This window comes from Rattus norvegicus, chromosome 4, assembly GCF_021556685.1.
Source record: "Rattus norvegicus strain SHRSP/BbbUtx chromosome 4, alternate assembly SHRSP_T2T, whole genome shotgun sequence".
Lineage (NCBI taxonomy): Eukaryota > Metazoa > Chordata > Mammalia > Rodentia > Muridae > Rattus > Rattus norvegicus.
The window spans coordinates 26,348,338-26,370,268 of record NC_141537.1 but is presented as its reverse complement, the minus strand read 5'-3'; the positions used below and the strand labels follow the sequence as shown (position 1 = coordinate 26,370,268).

The 21,931-nt window shown below is 37.9% G+C and overlaps 2 protein-coding genes across 3 annotated transcripts in view; one reads left to right on the top strand and one right to left on the bottom strand.

Annotated features, from left to right (window-relative positions):
- Positions 1-21,931, bottom strand: part of Rundc3b (RUN domain containing 3B) — a 129,207-nt gene that overhangs the window by 57,242 nt on the left and 50,034 nt on the right. For both annotated transcript variants that reach the window (NM_001443723.1, NM_001047116.2), the window contains 1 exon segment: positions 14,416-14,501. In NM_001443723.1, coding sequence (NP_001430652.1) covers positions 14,416-14,501 — 86 coding nt within the window.
- The window catches only part of Abcb1a (ATP binding cassette subfamily B member 1A), a 162,144-nt gene continuing 152,471 nt past the window's right edge, over positions 12,259-21,931 (top strand). Inside the window, 1 exon segment of the mRNA NM_133401.3 lies at positions 12,259-12,386. The gene's annotated coding sequence lies outside the window, so the exon portion shown is untranslated.

Sequence of the window (21,931 nt, the reverse complement as noted above, 5' to 3'; positions counted from 1 at the left end):
TCTAACCACTGCAATTAGATCCCTTAAGAGAGGAGACGGGAAAGGAGGCCATAAAATTAAAATAAAACTACTTTCCCCCTAAAAAATAAAATAAAAACACCCATGCCCCTCGCAGCTAACCCTGACAACTGCCTTCACTCACAGTGCCTTGTACTTAGACCATGATGGGGAAAGGCGTCAAAGCAGAGAGCCCTGCTTCTCAGCATCTCTCTGCAACCCGGGTGATGCTTCCAGCCTCGGCTCATGCTTACAACAGTGAATCAGGACAAGACAGGTTTGCTAAGTGCATGTGATCACCAAAGATGAAAATGCCTGGGCTCTTATTCTGTAATGTTTCTAAGACTGAGTCCATTAAATGCAAACAAAAAAAGGAAGAAGCCTTAGCAGAACAGAAGTGGTGTATACTTGATGATCTGATCGACTTAAATACTGTTCATGGCATATAGCCTAGGCACTATATGTCTAGCCTCACAGTTCAGTGAGAGCATGAACTAGAGCATGCTCTCACTGTTTCTACGGCTTGGGCTTCGTTGCTCTTCCACTGCTCAGCTACACCATTTGCTAATGGATCATCTGGATTAGGAGCACTTAACAAAGCCTGGATTGATAGCAGAACTGTTCGGATCTGCAGTGCTGGGGACCACTTATCTTTCAAAATATCTAAACATATTCTTCCCAACTTGTCTATATTAGGATGATAAATTTTGGTCATGAACTGTACTTTAGGTGCTGCCATTGGGTATTCTTCTGGAAGGAATAGTTCAAGTTTAAAAGTCCCTCCCTCAAAGGGGGAATCCTGGGACCAGCAATGACCACATGAAAATAACGGGAGTTGCTCTCATCTGGTTCTGCTTTAATGCCAGGAACTGGTTCTGCCAGCAAACGCTGGGTTTCCTTGATGATCCTGCGGGGCAGACCGGCCATCTTGTTGGATCCTGAGTTTGGCCTCTGCTCGTCTCCGGCTCCGCTCGCCTCACGCATGAGTGACTTGCTTATTTTTATTTTATGTGTATGAGTGTTTTGTTTAGACGTAAGTATGTGGACCACTTGTATGCCTTAGATCCTTGGAGGCCAGAAGAAAGCATCAGACCCCCTGGGCCTAGAGTTACAGATGGGTGTGAGCCACCATTAAGGTTCAGTACCCAGAACCTCTGAAAGAGCAAACAGTGCTCTTAACCACTGAACCATCTCTCCATTCCTTAACAGTCTATTTTTTAATACCCATCTGAGCCCACCACAGTTTGAAATTACAGCTTAAGAGCCAAACAACAATAATCTACTTGTTCCCTAGTGTCAGCACTGTATTAGGGCTGCTGAAGAAAGAACAGCAAAACAAAACAAAAACATTAACTGCATTTCAGAAAGTTATTTATCTGAGTCTAAAGATTTCTTATGTTTACATGTATATAATTTATTTTAATTAGATGGTAGCTCTACTACCTAGTAAATGAGACAACTTTCTACGCTAATGATTTGTTAAAGATAGTAAGTGAAATACTTGCTAGATGTTCGATAATTTATTCCAGTAGAATCATAATACAACTGTAACACGGCACTATCCGACAACAATTCAACAGTGAGTAGAGAGGACAAATACAAGAGGAAGACTCCTTGGAGGCTTGACTGTCATGGTTTCAGCTTTCCATTACTGTTTCTGTGAGGAAAAATTTCAGAAAAACGTACGTCTAAGTCTGACATGCTTTCACAATGAATTGAACCACTTAGTTGGAAGACATTAGTGATTTATACATTAAAGAGGTAGAAGGAAATTCATATTTACCTTCTTAATAAAACTTGTAACCTCACTTTCCAAAATTTCAAGAGATTATAAAATTTCAACCGTTTAATACTGTCTCACAGAAGAATTGGAATAGAAAAGCTGGCCAAGGGGCTGGGGATTTAGCTCAGTGGTAGAGCGCTTACCTAGGAAGCGCAAGGCCCTGGGTTCGGTCCCCAGCTCCGAAAAAAAGAACCAAAAAAAAAAAAAAAAGAAAAGCTGGCCAAGGTTGCTCAGTAGGAATGCTGAGCATAAAGTAAGCACACACGGGGGCTGGAGACATGGCTCAGTGGTTAAGAGCACCGACTGCTCTTCCAGAGGTCCTGAGTTCAATTCCCAGCAACCACATGGTGGCTCACAACCATCTGATGCCCTCTTCTGGTGTGTCTGAAGACAGCTAGTGTATACTCAAATAAATAAAAATAATAATAAAAAAACATAAAAAAGTAAGCACACTCACACACACATACACACACACGCACACGCACATCCATGCACACACACACCACTCCTTTGTTAACAGTATTTTTTGTTCTAAAGAAAATATTTTTGAGAACATTAACAAAAACAGTACCCTGAATTCCAAGAAGATAAATATTTAAAGTACTGATGTAAAAATACATAAAATTCCACACAAATAAAAGAATATACTATTGGGTACTCCTCAATATTTTATAAGCAAGCAATTTTTCATATTATTGTGATCTCTATTTTTATTAGGTACATTCCTACCAATTATTTACATTTTGGCTAAAAATGTGCTAATGACTAGCAGTGAGTAGCATCCTTATTCTTTCTGTTGATCATATATAAGTTAGCTCTCTTATAATGCCATCCGATTGTTCATTCCGAAAGCCTCTTCTAAGGCCTTTCAGGTTGATAAACAACAAATAACCCGTGGTGGGATCAAAATAGTGCAGAACAAAATCACGCTTCAAATTACCCTTCTGTAAAGATGGTAAGTTTTACTCTGACAGCACACTGTTAAAATGTGAAGAAGCTTTCAAGTTGAGGAGATTTTGTTATGGATGTTTTTCTTTACTGTTTTCAGTTTAATCTGTACATATAAACTATAAGGAGCATCTGGGAGAAAATCTTCCCATGTGTTAGACAAAGGCATAAATAAGCATTGTGTTATCCTCAGAGTTAAATGGATGTGAAACAGGGATATAACGCCAATCTCCAGAGATCTTAAGAATGTGAAATTCACTGATCATTTTACCACTGACTACATAACAAACCCTTCCTGCTCTGTGACAAGAACTATGCTGCTGACTGCATTTATAATGGCAAAGAAAGAAAGAAAAAAACTAGACAGTTTATTGTCTCTGGTGCATAACATCTCAGTAAATTGATAGGCCAAAAAAAAAAAAACCCAAAAAACAAAAACCAAAAAACAAAAGGACAATTATGGAGAGTGGTAAATACTGCAAAGTGGGTAAACATTTTCTTGAGGGAGAGATGAGATCCTAATTTGGAGTCATTAGAAACTGGTGTACTCCTGTCTAATATGAACCCCAGATCTACATGAGTCTAACCACAGAAGGTTCTGTAGGCTGTGAGCCATTTACAAAAACAGTGAACAATATTTATTGAGCATAGGGCATAATTATAACTATTTTATTGAAGTTGTTTTTAAATTTTGCTGCTACATATGATCCTCCAGAGAACTTAAACAACTCATTACAGGGCCCCCAGTCAGACAGCAGTAAAACCAGAAAAGGTTTCAAGAGATATAACTGAAACATGTTGGATAAGGCAATAGCAGTCATTTACATATTTTATGGAAAAATTGACAAGATCTCTAACTTTCAAGGTAGGTCATGGCTCCTGGTGGTGTAAACTAAAAGCTCATTTTGGAGGCTAATCGGTACGAATGTAGTCTGGAAATAAAGGATTACTCTAAGAATCTTAGAGGGTAAAGAGAGAAGAGATTCCAAATAAATTTAAGATAGAACCAACCAGACTTTTCCAATGAACAGGGAATAAAAGAGAAGTTGAGTATGGATTTTACACTTCTAGTTGTTTAACTATGTGTACCCAGTGAAATCATTTGACAAGGGCAAACAGTGTTATGGGAAGGGGAAACACATATGAACTATTTATCTGGAGATTTAAATGTGGTCTCAGGATGATATAGACAATATTTAAAGCCAAGAAGAGAAGGTATAAAGTTCTAGAAAAAGAAAAACATGAATAGAGCAAAAAAGAAAAGGTAATAAAAGATTGGATTAAGAGGACAATGAGATTTACGCTTTTGAAGAAGGTTAAGATAGGGAAGAGCAATCACAAAGAGTTAAGCTTACTGTACAAAGCATCCTTATTTCAACATAGGATCCTAAACATTACAATTTAAATAAAGTTGTTAACTATAAAATATACTAGCACACACTGCTATATCACTTCATGCTTTCAGAATTCATAAAAACCTATTTTTTATATCTACATGATTTCAATAAATTTTTTAATTTTTTTTGTTAGATATATTTCTTAACTTACATTTCAAATGTTATTCCCCTTCCTGGTTTCCTGTCCATAAGCTCTCCTCCCCTCCCTTCCCCTCCCCTCCCCTCCCCCATATGGTATTCCCCCCATACATCCCCCTTACTGCCCCCCCATATTCCCCTGCACTGGGGGTTCAACCTTGGCAGGACCAAGGGCTTCCCCTTCCACTGGTGCCCAACAAGGTTATTCTTGGCTACATATGCAATTGGAACCCTGGGTCAGTCCATGTATGTAGTCTTTCGGTAGTGGTTTAGTCCCTGGAAGCTCTGGTTGGTTGGCACTGTCATTCTTATGGGGTTGCAAGCTCCTTCAACTCTTTCAATACTTCCTCTAATTCCCCCCAAGGGGGTCCTGTTCTTAGTTCAGTGGTTTGGACATGCTCTGGATGTGTCTCTCAGGAGAGACCTATATCTGGTCCCTTTCAGCATGCATTTTTTTAGCTTCATCAATCTCATCTAGTTTTGGCGCCTGTATGTGTGTGTGTGTGTGTGTGTGTGTGTGTGTGTGTGTGTGTGTGTGTGTGTGTATATATATATATACACACACACACACACACACACACACACACACATGGGCCCATGTGGGGCAGGCTCTGAATGGCCGTTCCTTCAGTCGCTGCTCTAAACTTTGCTTCCATACCCCCTCCTATGGATATTTTTCCCCTTTTAAGAAGGAGTGGGAGCATCTGCATTTTGGTCATCCTTCTTCTTGAGCTTCCTGTGGTCTGTGGATTGCATCTTGGGTAATTCGAGCTTTTTGGCTAATATCCACTTATCAGTGAGTGTATACCAAGTGTGTTTTTCTGTGATTGAGTTACCTCACTCAGGATGATATTTTCTAGTTCAGAACATTCCATACTAAATCAAAAGGTTACACCTTCTTCTCAGCACCTCATGGAACCTTCTCCAAAACTGACCATATAACCAGTCACAAACAGATACAGGAAAATAGAAATAATCCCATGCATCCTATCAGATCACCACACACTAAGACTGGTCTTCAATAACAACAACAATGACAGAATGCCCATATATACATGGAAGTTGAACAATCCCCTACTCGATGACAACTTGGTCAAGGAAGAAATAAAGAAAGAAATTAAAGACGTCTTAGAATTTAATGAAAATGAAGATACAACATTCCCAAACCTATGGGACACAATGAAAGTGGTACTTGGAGGAAAACTCATAGCTCTGACTGCCTGCAAAAAGAAACAGGAGAGAGCATGCATTAGCATCTTGACAGCACACCTAAAAGCTCTAGAACAAAAAGAAATAAATAAACCCAAGAGGAGTAGAAGGCAGGAAATAATCAAACTCAGAGCTGAAATCAACCAAGTAGAAATGAAAAGGACTATACAAAAAGTCAACAAAACCAGGAGTTGGCTCTTTGAGAAAATCAACAGGATAGATAAACCCTTAGCCAGACTAACCAGAGGTCACAGAGAGTGTGTCCAAATTAACAAAATCAAAAATGAAAAGGGAGACATAACAACAGAATCTGAAGAAATTTAAAAAATCATCAGATCCTACTACAAAAGCCTATATTCAACAAAACTGGAAAATCTGGAGGAAATGAACAGTTTTCTAGACAGATACCAGGTACCGAAGTTAAATCACAAACAAATAAACCATCTAAACAACCCCATAATTCCTAAAGAAATAGAAGCAGTTATTGGAAGTTTCCCAACCCAAAAGACCCCAGGACCAGATGAGTTCAGTACAGAATTCTATCAGATCTTCATAGAAGACCTCATACCAATACTGTCCAAACTATTCCACAAAATTGAAACAAAGCACTACCAAATTCCTTCTATGAAGCTACAATTACTCTTATACCAAAACCACACAGAGACCCAACAAAGAAAGAGAACTTCAGACTAATTTCCCTTATGAATATTGACACAAAAATACTCAATAAAATTCTTGCAAACCGAATCCAAGAACACATCAAAACGGACATCCATCATGATCAAGTAGGATTCATCCCAGGGATGCAGGGATGGTTTAATATATGAAAATCCATCAATGTAACCCAGTATATAAGCAAACTCAAAGATAAGAACCACAGGATCATTTCATTAGATGCTGAGGAAGCATTTGACAAAATTCAACACCCATTCGTGATAAAAGTCCTGGAAAGATCAGGAATTCAAGGCCCATATCTAAACATAGTAAAAGCCATATACAGCAAACCAGTAGCTAACATCAAACTAAATGGATTTCAATAAATTTTTACCCTTTTAAAAACAACTAGTGTACTGACTACAAAGTAACCTAAAGTATATTTACAGTACAGTGTAGTTATTACAAATTAACCCTTATAAAGTACTCTTGCAGTATACTTTAATTGGTTCTACAATTATCAGCTCCAATTTTTATAACACATTTTCATACTCCACCATAGGAAATAATGGACCTGTATTGGTCACTTTTTTTGTTTGCTGTGACCCAGTACCTGACAAGCAACTAAAGGGAGGAAAGGTTTCTTTGGACTTATGACTTGGTGATATAGTCCATCGCTGTGGAGAAGGCATGGTGGTGGGGATATGAGGATGTTGGTCAGATGGCACCCGCAGTGAGGAAGCAGAGATATGGATGCTGGTGTACTGCTATCTGCCCTTCTTATTCACTCCTGGCTCCAGCTCATAGAATGGTGCTATTCACATTAGCATGTATCTATGCTTCGGTTAAAATTTTCTGAAAACGGGCTGGAGAGATGGCTCAGAAGTTAAGAGCACTGTCTGCTCATCCAGAGGTCATGAGTTCAATCCCCAGCAACCACATGGTGGCTCACAACTATCTATAATGAAATCTGGTGCCCTCTTCTGGCCTGCAAGTGTACATGCGGGTGCAACGCTGTATACATAATAAATAAATCTTTAAAAAAAATTTTTTTTTCTGAAAACATCCTTATAGACACATTTAGAAGCGTCTTTCCATGGAGATAACAAAATCAGTGAAATGGACAGAGAAGATCAACTATCACAATAGCTGTCTTAGTCCGATTTCAGCTGCTGTTACGAACACCATGACAAAAGCAGCACTGAGAGGGAAGGCTTTATTTGGCTTACAACTTGACAAAAACCAAGACAGCACAGCTTCTGCTATCAGTTACCTATCATTTCCTTCCAAGCCCTCTTCCAGTGACTCTCCCAATCCGTCTATACCTCACTGACCTCATTCCTGTTCCTACGTACTTATTCAGGTATCCTGGACATTCCAATTACTGAAACCATATACTACCTGGCCTTCTGTAAATGGCTTCTTTCGCTTTGCATGTTACCAAGGTTTATCTTTGGACTTCCATGTTGCCAATGTATGTAATGTTGGCACTACTCCGATCATTTTTATGGTTGAATGAGAGGATGCATTTCGCTCCTTTATGTAATGGGGATTTGGGTTGTTTTCTCTTTCGGTTATTATGAATACTGCAGCTATAAGTAGATGGACATTTTATAACTATGATATCAATTTTATATACATGCATTGATATATAGGAATAACAGACATCCATACACTCAAACCCTATGTGTCATATGATAGGTTTTATGATAATTTAAAATTTTTGAGCAACTGCAGACTGTTTTTAAAGTGGCTATGGCATTTTACTTTTGAAACAAGCAACGCATTGGAGATCCAAATTTTCCCAGTTCTCATCAACATTTGCTTTCATGTAATCTTTTGTAAATACACATCTCACTTCCTAAGTTTCATAATGTTTCTGGTTTGCATTTCTCGGGAGCTAACGGTGCCAAGCTTTTCATTACTTACTTTCTACTACTACAACTGAATATCTGATAAGAAGCAACTTAAAAGAGAAGGTGTGATTTGACTCACATTTTGAGGGTATAACCCACCGTGGAGGGAAAGGCATGGTAGAGTACATTAGAGTGGGAGCATAAGGCTGTCCTTATATTTTAGCAGACTCAGAAACAGAGAAGGGGAACTACTCAGCTGGCTTTCTCCTCTTCCCTTTTTATTCAGCTTGGTATACCAAAGATGGTGTGCTGTCACCTACATTCATGCTTGATCATCTCTCCACAGTTAAATTTGTCTAGAAATCCCATCTTAAAGATACATCCAGAGATTCAGATTCTGTTGGGCTAACAGTGAAAATTATCCATCAAGGCTTTATTTTGCTATTTACGAACAATTTATATTCCTCTGTCAGAGAAAAGTTTTCTCATTTTTACTAACAATTGGTAAAAGATTATATATATTTTTTTTCTAGATATACTTCTTATGTGACTTTTAATTTTTTTCCTACTCTGTGTTCTTGTTTACCTATCAATGGTATCCACGGAAGAATCAAGTTATAAATATTGATATCTAATTTATTTAGTTTTCTTTTGATCTTTGTACATAGGATATCATGTCAAGGAAATATCAAAGAGTTAAACCTATGTTTTCTTTCAATAATTTTGTATTTAAATTGGATCTACACAATAATATCAACCAACCAGACCCCAGAGCTCCCAGGGACTAAACCACCAACCAAAGAGTACACATGGCTCTAGCAGCATATGTAGCAGAGGATGGCATTGTCTGGCATCAATAGGAGGAGAGGCCCTTGGTCCTGTGAAGGCTTGATTCCCCAGTGTAGGGGGATGTCAGGGTGATGAGGTGGGAGTAAGTGGGTGGGTGGGGGAGCATCCTTATAGAAGCAGAAGGAGGGGATATGGGAGAGGGGGGAACCAGGAAAGGGGATAACATTAGAAATATAAATAAAATATTCAATAAAAATACAAAAAGAAATATGTTTGTATAAGAATGCTTACATGGAAATACACCTTAGATATATTTATATGTAGCCATAGACTGGCATCATGGTATAATAGAACAGGCAAATTGGTAAATATTGTTATGTTTCTTAGAATTTCTTAAATATTCTGATGTGTTGTGAGCTACTTTTATTGAATAATACTTATTTTATTGTCTTTGGAAATATTTATATGTAGAATTCTTTGAAATTCTATCTTATTGAATAACTATGTGAATGCTTTGATATTTATCTGTATGTAGTATATGGAATATGTTCACTTGGGAGTGTGGAATCCACCGTCAATAGCAGGTGTCTTTCCTGTAAGGTTCTGCACAATATACTCAGCAGAAAGGTATGTCAATGAACAATCAATCAATCAAACAATAAGTAAATTGGATCTACTTGGAGTTTTGGTATAAGTCATGAGGTAGGACAATCCAAAAGCAACTTTTAATAATGTTTATTTTTTATCTTAATACAGAAGCTTTCTTCATCAATGAAGAATATCCCAAGATACCCACTGAATGCCTGAAAACCATAATATCAAGATATGCTATCAATATATAAGTTCAGCTTCCACTTTTTGACCTAAAGGTACTGAGAAACAGTGGACATTCAACAGCAATTGTGCTTCGCTGCATTATCTTTTCCAGGGCAGGGGCAGGGCAGTGAGCTGCGGCTCCCATCCCATCCCATGATCATTGTATGTGAGAACAGACCTGCTGCTTCACTTGCCCAACCATGGGCTTTCATAAAAGTTTTGAGAATATTAAAGTACGATAGGCTAAGCTCTGGTGCCCGGCAGTTGGCACAGTAAGTGTGGTTTTGACTTACGGTGTTTTCATATACCGAGAGTCTCCAGACATACGGAGCAGCTGCCATCCATGCTATGCTATGCTATGCTATGCTATGCTTCCCATCCACATTACGACAGAGTTCAACATAAACCAGTCACATGAAGAGATTTACAGTAACAACTGCCCTGCCATGCTATGCTTCCCATCCACACTACGACAGAGTTTAACACAAACCAGTCACATGAAGAGATTTACAGTAACAACTGCCATCTATGCTATGCTTCCCCATCCACATTACGACAGAGTTCAACATAAACCAGTCACATGAAGAGATTTACAGTAACAACTGATTAAAGCGGGTATTAGCGACAGCCTGTAAAAGCAGTTATATAAAATGTGCGAATTACTTCTGGAATTTCCCAGTCAATGGGTAACAGACATCATAGAAAGCAAATTCATAGATATCAAAGGATAATTTTAATGTAAATTTGGCATATTTATAGATTCTAAAACTCTTGGTTCTTAAAAGATTTAGCAACTCATCACTATTTTAGCCACTTTTCTGAAATTGAGAGCTCCATCATCAGTAATAGCTCAGTGTGGACTGTTGTCTCTATGCAGGTGAGGGCTGGCACACGAGAAGGCAGGGCCTGTGATGGGCAGTGAAAGAGTAAGGTGGGGACGGAGTTTTGTAAGGTGGTAGAGAAGAAAAGAGAAAGAGGAACCAAGATGTAGGCAGAGAAGGACGACCCAGATCCATGTGGCCTTAAATGGCCACAGGTAGCTGTGAATATTCCTTAAGGGATGGATTTTTATAGGACAGTTTGTCTTATCTAGGTGGGAAGTTTATATCATTATCAATTCGTTGTGAGTTTTTGTGTGGATGTTTTGTGAATTGAGAATTTAAAACATAAATCTGATTGCTAAAGACATAAATCTGATTGCTAAATTACAAGCTTATCAAGTTTTGATTTTTATGGGTTACTGGGAGTTGTGACTATAACCACAGTGGGTGGATGCTGGGAATGTGAGCAGAGTCCACAGTAAGAGAGCGGCAAGATAGGCAGTCTCTGTATGGAACTTTCAAGGCAGCAACCGGCCCTGGGAACTAGATGGATGGAGAGATTGCGCTGGGCTCAGAGAGTGGCCATCAGCAGTGTGGGATGGAGATTGGGAGCTTAGTGGGTGAGAGGCTTTGCTGGCTGAGATGAAAATGTCCTGCAGAAGCCATATGGCACTAGGACAGGATGATAGAGAATCTTTTTTAATATGCACCACAACCACCTCAGGAATTTACAAAGTTTTATTTTATACTTTAGTCCCTCCTATATTTATACCAAAATATTATAAAAACTGACATTTCTTTATGACATAATTTATCATTTTAAATTAAATACTGACGCAACTAAGTTTAGGTTTTTGTAAAGCTAATTTTTTATGATACATAATATTTTATACCAAATGTAGGATGTTTCAGGTCATTTTGCTTAACATATTCTTTGTCTTCTTACATCATGATAATCATATTTGCTTCCTAGTGTATGTATGTATGTATGTATTTATTTATTTATATATACAATCCATATTTTATTCCACTCCAGGTCTACCCAACGGTTCCACATCCCATAACTCCTCCCTGCACCACACCCACCCCACCTCTAAACTTCCTGGGGCCTCCAGTCTCTTTGAAGGTTAGGTGCATCTTCTCTGACTGAACCCAGACCCAGGAGTCCTCTGCTGTATGTATGTTGGGGGCCACATCTCAGTGGTGTATGCTGTCTGGTTGGTGATTCAGTGTCTAAGAGATCTCGGGGGTCCAGGTTAATCGAGACTGCTGGTCCTCCTACAGGGTTGCCCTTCTCCTCAGCTTCCGCCAGCTTTTCTCTAATCTATTATTGCCAATATTTACTACTTAAAACATTCATTTTCAATATTGTTTCAAATGTCACATGTATAAAACTTGGCTTAATGTTTCCAATTAATTCTTTGTAGATGGACAGAAACTGAACTTTGAACAAACCAATCCTGTTTTCACTTTTCATTTGAGATTTTTCCCCAGGATGCTATCAAAGTAATATTCTACCTTAAAGAAAATCTTAGATTGTACTCTATCACTTCCCAATTCTGGCTGTCTCCAGATAACACCCAAATTCCTGAATCACAAAACATTCCAAGTTTTTATTCTTTTTTTTTTTTTCAGTTGCTCCTCAAGACACTTTCCAGTTCAGCAACAAGTTCACATGAAATTCTTTAATGCTTTGAAGGTGATCATGTACTCCAAGAATTTGTACTTCAGCTCCCCACCCTTCCTCCACCCTTCCTCCATCCTTGGATACTCAATTAGGGCTTCAAAGTAGCCTGCCTTAGCTCCTCCCCTTGAACTGGGGTAAACACGCTGTCACTATTTTAAAGACTATCATTTCTCTTTGTCTGTGAAGTCAGACAGAACGAGAAGAAATCCACTTGATTCAGATACTCTCAAGATTGTTAAAGGACTAACTTCTCCCTCTTTATGCACTTACGTCTGGAAGCATTCAGAAAAGGTAATGTATAACTGCTCTCTCCAGGATTATTCTTATATTTTAAAAATTTACTCTTCCAAGTGTGTTTGTTTAGTCAGGGATTTACATTCAAATTACTTACAATTAAAAAGTTATTTGAATTTATTTCGGTAAAAATAACAACATTAAGTAGTTAAAAACATTTTGTGTTTTCACATTTGTTAGTCACAATCTAAAAAGAAAATTCTGAAATACCTTTGTGCTCACTTTCCTTCTTGTGAATTATGAAGCCACTGCATTCACATTCAAGCACCTCTGTTAGGGCAGATATGTTTATGTATACACACATACATGCATGCATATAATATGTACCAAGCCACATTTGTGTTTTGAATAGAATATGTTTGTAGAGTATTACAAAACCTTTTATTTCAGAAACTTTTGTATTTAGAATTGAATCATTTCCTTTGTCATCAGGTTACCGCTAGATGTAAGACAGAGCTAAAATGTTTCCCTTTGATTTTTTTAACAATTGTTCTGAAAACAATCTATTCAAAATTTATGCCTATCACACCCAATCATCTTAACTAAAACTTGAGAGACATTTCTGTGTTCACTTAGAAAAGATTAATTACAATTATATAAGAGATAATTATTATATAAGCTTAGTTTTAATTTAGACTTTTTAGAATTTATACTAGATTCTGATACTGTGCTGTAGTTTTGCTTTTTTTTTTTTACAAAGCATTTGTACCATCAATATTTCTTTTTATAATTAAGTTTGTCTCCCTGTGATGATAAAATTTCATTTTGTCAGGTTCATTTTAAAGATCTAAGAGTTTATCACGTTATCCATCTTTAGATATAGGCCAAGAGTATCAAGTTGCTAAAAATCTCAATAAATACATAGTATATTTATCTTATTAAAACACTTTCATAAATGTCTTTCTGATCAAATTTATTATCATAATAATTTTTTGTATCTGTCAGATTAAAAGTTTACTGTTTTATTTATTATTTACAGAGTTGAAAAATTCTGTACCAGTTAGCTGGCAAAAAGAATGTCATAACTCATGTCAAGGTTTTATTAAAATCTAGAGTGTTAGATCTATCAGGACATGGAAATCGAGGCTCCAGATTCATGAGGTCTTTATTCTTAATCCTCTTTCAAAGCTGATTTACAGCTGCCGTTTTCCCATCCTTTTCAGAAATCAGAATGAGGTAAATACGGAGAGTCTTTTAGAAGCATCAAGGCAGCCTTTCCATGAGAAGGGAAATGCTCTACAACTTGTTATGAATGGAGTGGCTGAAATGTGATATGGCAATTGAACAACTAAATTTGGTTTTTATATGAACCTATTTAATTTATCTTATATAGTGCCTTGTGCAATGGCACTATACAGTATAATGAGATTACTAAATGCTTTCATTCACAAGTACGTCCAACATAGAGGAAAGCAGTGCCATCAACAGCAGCAAATGCACGTCACCAAACAAGAACTAAATATTTAACGACTTGTGTAGCAGGAACCTTTTTACCACCAATTAAAAAGCAGTAAGGTCTTCATTTATACAGAGCAAACAGTAGGACATCCCTTAAATCTATGTAACCTTTAGAAGAGTAATATCTACAAAGTTCACTGAAAAGACAATAAAACCATTATTAATTCTGTACATGAATGAAAGAAATAAATGATCTACTTAAAGTCTTCTCAAGCAGAGAAATAAGCATTACGCTGGGGAAAGAGACCAGACATTTAAGAATGTCATATTTAGAACTTCCTTCAAATTTGTCAAAGGAAAGTGAATGGGGAGAAGAAAGCTCAAAGCACTGACCAATCGATACTCAGAATGGTTCGGTAAAAAGACATTCCAGGTGGCACCATGTGTGCCTTATACCAATCAGTTAGTCAAATGTATAGTCAGGTGACAAATTACACTTTTCTAAGAAGACAGCAGATTTATCTGAGCAGTAAGAAAAATAGATGATCAGAAAGTTGAGAACTTCAGACTACTACATCATTCTGATTTTCAAATCATAAGTATTAGAAAATTGAAAGGACTTTTAAACCTGGTTGTTTTGAAGTCTCTCAAAGCTGTAGAGATGTATTCAGACAAATGTTTTTCCATGAGTGCTACTCTGATCCAGGCTCTACCCTAAGAGGAACAAGAAAGGATCAAATAAGAATCTTAAAAATAATTTTCTATATACTGTCACATATCTGCATAATAACAGTAAGGAGTAAATAACCAAAATAAAGAATAGCCAGGAAGAACCACTAAGATAACCCAGAACACTGGGTTATATTAACACAACACTTGGGTTACATTAAACACATAGTTTGTCTTTCAGCAGATGACAATATATCAAATTACAGCTACATCCTCAAGCCCAGCTTAGAGATGTATTTTGAATCATATAGTACATGTATATAAAATTCCACTTTAATATCCAAAGGCAACATGCTAGTTAAAATGAGTCCCCTTATAAAACACATAAAACCTAATCTTACAGTGCTCACTTCAACAGTACTTGGTTGAAAAGATATTCTACTCATACCCCAAGAGGAAGTTTTTATACTGACAGTAAATTATGATCAATCATAAACCCAAGTCATGAGTTACTGAATTTGGAGCTTCTTCCCCCAAATGTAAAACATGCTACCAAAGATTTAAAAGTAGAAAACAAGAAGAGGAGGCCAGGGACTGAGGATGGAGCTCAGTGATACAGCACTGACTTAGAATAATCCAGGTTCTGGTTTTACCACCCCCACCCCACACCCCACACCCCACCAAAAATACCCTCAACTCAGATGTCAGCATATTTCAGCACAGAATCACAGACAAGCAACTCTGATGTGTGAATCATTAAACAGTACTAGAAAGTATCAACACCTTTTAGTAGTAGACCTTAGCTAGTCTTTCTGAATAATCCAAAATAGTCCCTATAATTCCCCATAGAGAGAGAAAGTGTGTGTGTGTGTGTGTGTGTGTGTGTGTGTGTGCCCGTGCATGTGTGTGTGTGTGTGTGTGTGTGTGTGTGTGTGTTTGCACTTGCTTATGTGGAGGTCAGAAGTCAATATTTTTTTTGAGACAAGGCCTCTCATTCAACCCAGAGTTCTTTGGTTACTTTGGTTACACTGACTGGACAGCAAGCCCCTCAGATCCACCTGTCTCTTATCTCGTTTCCCACACCTCTGACCTGGAGTCATAGACCAGAGTTTTATGTGGGTGCTGGAGATTTGAATTCAGGTCATCAAGCCTGTGAAGAAAGCAGTTCACTTCACTGGCTACCTCCCCAGCCCTTTTTACAGCCTGTATGGACTGAAAGAATGCAAGGAATAATATCTGTGGAAAGAATATAAAATTACATTTACTTTCATTTCTACCTAGTTCTTCCCAATTCACCAGCAAAATTCATGCAACTGAATAACACAGAAAACCAAAGCATTGGAATGGCAGTGGGAATAAAGGTGCCTAATCAATACATTGGGCTTGAACAAAAGCAAGGAAATGTCCACAGATCCAACAGTTTCAGGTAGTGATATAAACAACCAGGCAGGAACAGCAATGCTGCAGGGAAGAAAATGAACAGGGATGAGCTGCAAGCCAATCTTCCCACTGTGCTGGCTTCAGGCTTGCTCTGCACTCAGCCCACTGGGTCCTTTGGAGTAAGCCTGGAGGAACCCACAGGAGGTGGAGCTGTTGGAAGCAGAGGAAGAAGAAACGCAAGCTGCCAGCTGCCCCACAGGCCCAGAAATTTCACTACAAATTGAATTTGACACATCAACTAGAAGTGGTTTGCAACTAGTAGTGGGTTGTAAAATCACAAGGTTACACTGTCACAGGCACAGAAGCAAAGGAAGACATTTTCCAGAGAAATCTAGGCACAGGAGACTGTGTGCTGAGGCTAGATAAGAGATCTGGGGAAAGTCCTGCTTCCGGATTTTTAATTCCAATCCACACAGAGCTGGGCTGCACTTAGTTTCCTGTCCTTGCATGTGTGGAACTCTGTTGTGGTAACAAATTGTGCTAATTTATTTTCTTTCAATAAAAGAACTTTTACTAGGATAGAAAAACAAACAAGACTTAAGAAGATTGTTGGCCACCACAATATAGAAAACCTGAAGCAGTGTTAAGGAATTTATACTTTATTACTTGGCGATGGTGAATCATTGAGATTTAAAAGAGTCATGAACATTGACAATAGTTTTAAGAACATAATTATTATGCTCTAGACTCTATTCAAAGACTTTTGTGTATATTAAAATAGCTCTCATAAGAATTTGATGAGTTACTTGACTATCCCGACTTGACTATAAGATGAAATAAAACAATATGCTATTAGTATAGGAAAAATAATTTCATCATCAAACAAACTGATCTATCAATTCTTCTTTCTTGTCCCAAAATGAGATATCATCACTTAAGAGAGAAAAAAGATATCACACAGTGTACTGGCTGGTTGTGTGTGTCAACTGGACACAAGCTGAAGTTATCACAGAGAAAGGAGTCTCAGTTGAGGAAATGCCTCCATGAGACCAAACTGTAAGGCATTTTCTCAACTGTGATCAGTGGAGGAGAACCCAGCCCACTGTAGCAGGACTGGTGGTCCTGGGTTCTATAAGGAAGCAAGCTGAGCAAGCCAGGGGAAGCAAGCCAGTTAAGATACATCCCTCCATGGCCTCTGCATCAGCTTCTGCTTCCTGACCTGCTTGAGTTCCAGTCCTGACTTCCTTTGGTGATAAACAGCAATGTGAAAGTGCTTTTCTCCCCAACTTGCTTCTTGGTCATGATGTTTTGTGAAGGAATAGAAACCCTGACTAACACCTAGGAAGCGCAAGGCCCTGGGTTCGGTCCCCAGCGCCGAAAAAAAGAACCAAAAAAAAAACCCTGACTAAGACACACAGTAAATATATATGCCTCATTACATTTGACAAAAGACTGTCACCTACGGACTACAAAACAGTCTTTAAATTTTCTACAAATTTCCAACAAATTAAAAATGGATGTACTAGTAGGAGTATGTTTTAGTTATAATTCAGCTTAATTATTAGGCTATTCAGATGTTATTTGTTTGTTTCAGATTGGATGAGTGTTGTTTTTCAAAGAATTTTCCCACTTCCATCATTTTTGCAACTTTATCAGTGTGAAGTTAATAATACCTTAACAGAATATTTACTGTCTACAGCATTGGTTCTCAGCCTTCCTAATGCTTCAACCCTTTAATACACCATAACAGTTTCTCATGTTATGGTGACTCCCAACCTTAAAATCATTTCACTGCTACTTTATGTATGTAATTTTGCTACAGTCAGGAATCATAATGTAACTATGGGATAGGAAGGGGTTGAGAACCTGTGAGCTACAGATTATATAGGTGTTGTCTTCATTCCTGATAATTTATAATCTGTTTTACTTCTTGAAGAGATGTACTGAAATCTATTAATTATACCAATAATCAAAAAATGGCCCACAGCTTTTAGTATGGAATTCTAGAATAAATTTGCTTTACTGTAATTGAAGTATTGGTCTTTATTCTTTCTTTCCTTCTATTTACAGTTACTACTTAAGTAGTGGCTTGTTACATGAATTCTTTGACAACTAATTTCTATCACTTATTGTTATTCAAACATACAGAAAAGCTTGCATAAGTGTATTTCTTTAAAGCAAGTTTTTTATATATTACATTTCATTGTCATTTTTCAAATATACTTCAATTTTGATTATGATTTCCTCTTTCACTTAAGAGATACTTAGAGGCCCTTCAAAATGTCCCCCCATTAAAGGATCTTGCTGTTCTGTCATTGAGTCCAGCTTACTTCCACTGTGGACCTTACATGATCCTTTGGAGGTCACTGAGATCAATTATGATTCTGCAAACAGTCAGTGTTTGTATAAGTCTAGCTCTTTTTTTCTTTTATTGGATTTTTTATTTACATTTCAAATGTTATTCCCTTTCCCAGTTTCCTGGTCATAAGTCCCCAACCCATCTCCCTCCCCTTCTTCTATAAGGTTATTCCCTTCCCCATCCATCCCCCACTTCCCGCCATGACATCCCCTATACAACCCCTTGGCAGAACAAAGGGCCTCTCCTCCCATTGGTGTCCAAGAAGGCCATCCTCTGCTACATATGCAGTTGGAGCCCAGGGTCAGTCCATGTTTAGTCTTTGGGTAGTGTTTAGTCCCTGGGAGCTCTGGTTGGTTGGCAGTGTTGCTGTTTTGTAAATGTCCAGTTTCCTAAACCTCCTCTTTGCTCCTAATTTTAACCCACTGTAATTACTTAAGAGTTTATTGCATTTACCATCTATAGTTCTGTTTCTTTTGTAGGTTTTCTTGGTATCAGTCAATTTTTCTTTTTGGGAATTATGAGATTTGAGACAGTTTTTCCATGTACCCCAAACTGGCCTTGAACTTGGGACCCTCTTTCTTCAGCTTCCTGAGTGCTGAGATTACAGGCATGTACCGCCACACCTACCTTGATGTTCTTTCTTGATACGCTTGATTTGACTGAATAACGGATATTGTTAACAATAACTCACAGCACTAGGATGCTTCCTCTGTCCACGGCTGTTTCTTTCTTCTTGGAGACATGTTGAAGAGCACCACTTTAGGACTTTAATTTTTGTTGATCATTCTGAACTGTCTTTATCCTCAGTATGAAAATGTTCTGGCCTCAAATGAAAGTCTGGAGTGTTTACGGAACATCCTACCTAGTTTTTCCAGAACTTTAACCTGTTATTTCTAAAGAATAAAATGAAAACATTTAGTCTGCTCTTTTATCTGCTGCTTAATCCTAACTCGCAGACTAAGTGCTCCCCCTTCCCCAGAATTCATTCCATTCCCTCATATCCCCTCCACCCATCCCCTCCTCACTTCTGACATGCAGGGCTGATGAGTAAGCATGTTGTTCTGTGGCTCTACATCTCTTTTTCCTTGTAGCTGCAAGGTAGGACTGTGGATCCACTAGTATATGTCCACTGGGGTGAAGGTCAGGCCAGGCTAGATAATATGGTATAAAGCTTGCTCACCCCCAAATCCATTACCACCCTCCAAAAGGGGTCTGTAACGTTCGTGATGGCTATCTCTCCCAATATAGCACCTCGTGGGATATGAAGGAAAGCCTCTTTCGCTTTAGGCCCCATCATCCTGTCTACAGTCTATGCTCTGTCTCTTCCAGCACTTTGTGATTTCATGACTGCATGACGGGCCCTGTGGTCACGAAGCTCTCTCTTTATATAAGGCACATTCTTAAGAGCAATTCGTATTGAAGTGCATGTTCATTGTCTTCTGGGCTATTTTCTGCATTCTGAGGACCAGCCAGTTGCATACTTACTATTCCAGTCTTTATTAAATGGGTTTACAATACTTGTTTTATTCATGGTTCCTATTTTATATTTGAAAACTAGAAAGTTAATTTTCGGGGTTGGGGATTTAGCTCAGTGGTAGAGCGCTTGCCTAGGAAGCACAAGGCCCTGGGTTCGGTCCCCAGTTCCGAAAAAAAAGAACCAAAAAAAAAAAAAAAACAAGAAAGTTAATTTTCCATTTCTAGGTTTTCAAATACTTTGTTACCAAGCTAAACATTTATAGATCCATCCATCCATGTGACTTCTCTTGACCAATTTCTTAAATAAAACTAATCAATAGAAAGAGATTAGAGGTGGAGATCTCCTGGTCTTCAGTCCTGCTACCATGAACATGTCACTGATCCAGGACCAATATAAATGATCTATCAAATAATCCTTCATAGTGACTTCAAAACTATAGCACTTTGTTTTCCTTCTCCATGATTCTATATTTCTGCCTTAAAATTTGTTTTATTTACTGGAATTTGGGGATTTCATCATCCAGTAAAAAAAAAAAAAGCTAGTCCAGATTCAGGAAGCATTTCAAGTACAAAATTACTGGCTTCTAAGAATGACTTAACCTGTGCAATAAATTCTGAAAATTTGTGAATATTTTCATTCAACTGTTGTGAGAGACTTATTTATACTAAACATTATCTCTCTGGGTGCAGCCATTACAGACAGCATCCTACTGTGATGGAGAAAGAAAGGCAATAAGCTCTACATGTACACAACTAGGCAGGGAAATAAATTTTATTATGGAAATTTGTATTAGTTTTCTATTGCTATGCAGTATATTGTAATTTTAGAGGCTTAAGAATATGCTGAGTCAGCACCTTTACTATTTAGAAATCTGGATGGGCAACAGCAGGATCTTTCTCTTCAGGGTCACACAAAATGCAGACAGTCAAGTTATGCTCTCACAGGTTGGCAACTGGTGCACCCCTCCTGGTTATAGGCAGTGTTCACTTTTAGCTTGCAGAGGCTATAAGCATTTCCACGTTCTGGTTCTCAGTTTTATTCCAGACATTGGGGGAACCTCATCTCTCACAAGAGTTACATTTCTGAGATTTTTATTTACCACCAGATGGGCAAATCCTGTTTTTGTAAAATCCCTGGTTAAAGGCCAATTGCCTTTGCTATTTATTACATTTTCAAAGCTATTCATTTTGGCTTCAAGCTAAAACTATGAAGAATGTGAAGAAGTAATGCTCTATTTCGAGAGATGTCTAACATTGATATTTAATATTTAGAAGACTACAGAATATATACCTTAACAAATTAAAAGAAGGGCCTTGGCAATACCAGTGTTATTATTTCCTCTACCGAATGAAAACCTGAGACTCATGGAGAATTCTTTTCCCTCACATACATGCATTTAGCTGACTGATTGAATCCCATGAGGTTTTTCAACTAGGATATCATCGTGAGACTTGGAGGAAAGTAACTCTGGAAAACTGATGTGTTCGGAAGGTTTTGGTTATCATCATAGATCTTGTTTATGAAAATGACTGACTCTAAAATACATTCTTCTCATAGCAAAGTGAGAAGCCCAGGACCTAAATGCAGGTCCTTCTCGTGATACTATAGCTTCCAGTTCTGAGTTTCCAAGGGTTTTCCGTGTGCGAATGTTGTGCCTCTGCATTTCTAATCTGTTTCTTGTGCATTTTCTTAGGTTTGTTTGGCCCTCTTCCAAACTGCTCATTTTGTTTGGTCTTATTTTATTTTATTATTATTCCTTAGATGCCTGCTTGTTTTCTAACTGCAGAGAGAAAGGGCGTGGATCCAGATGGGAGGGGATGAAGTGAGGAACTGGGAGGACTAGGGGTGGGAAAAACTATAATCAGAATATGAGGAAATCTATTTACAATGACAACGAGGGTGTGTAGAAAGCAGGCGTTAGTATTTTAGTAAAGCTATCAGATTGCAATCCCACGCAGGCAGCAAAAACACCCAACGAAGATGAAAAAAAAATGTGTGCCACAATTTTTTGCTTGTATAGATTTGTTTCTTCAAAAAATACAACTAATCTTTTAACCTAAAGAAATGAGATATCATTCCCAAGTCATAAGGAAAGCAAGGAAACAAAGCTGATATAAACTCAACCAAGGCATAGTTTCAGTTTTAAAATTGTAAAATAATGAACTAAGTCATGACTAGATCTTCAAACTATAAATCTTTATCTTTCTACTTATGGCAGCCCAATAAAACATAAAACACTTTCTAAATTAAGGCTAACAT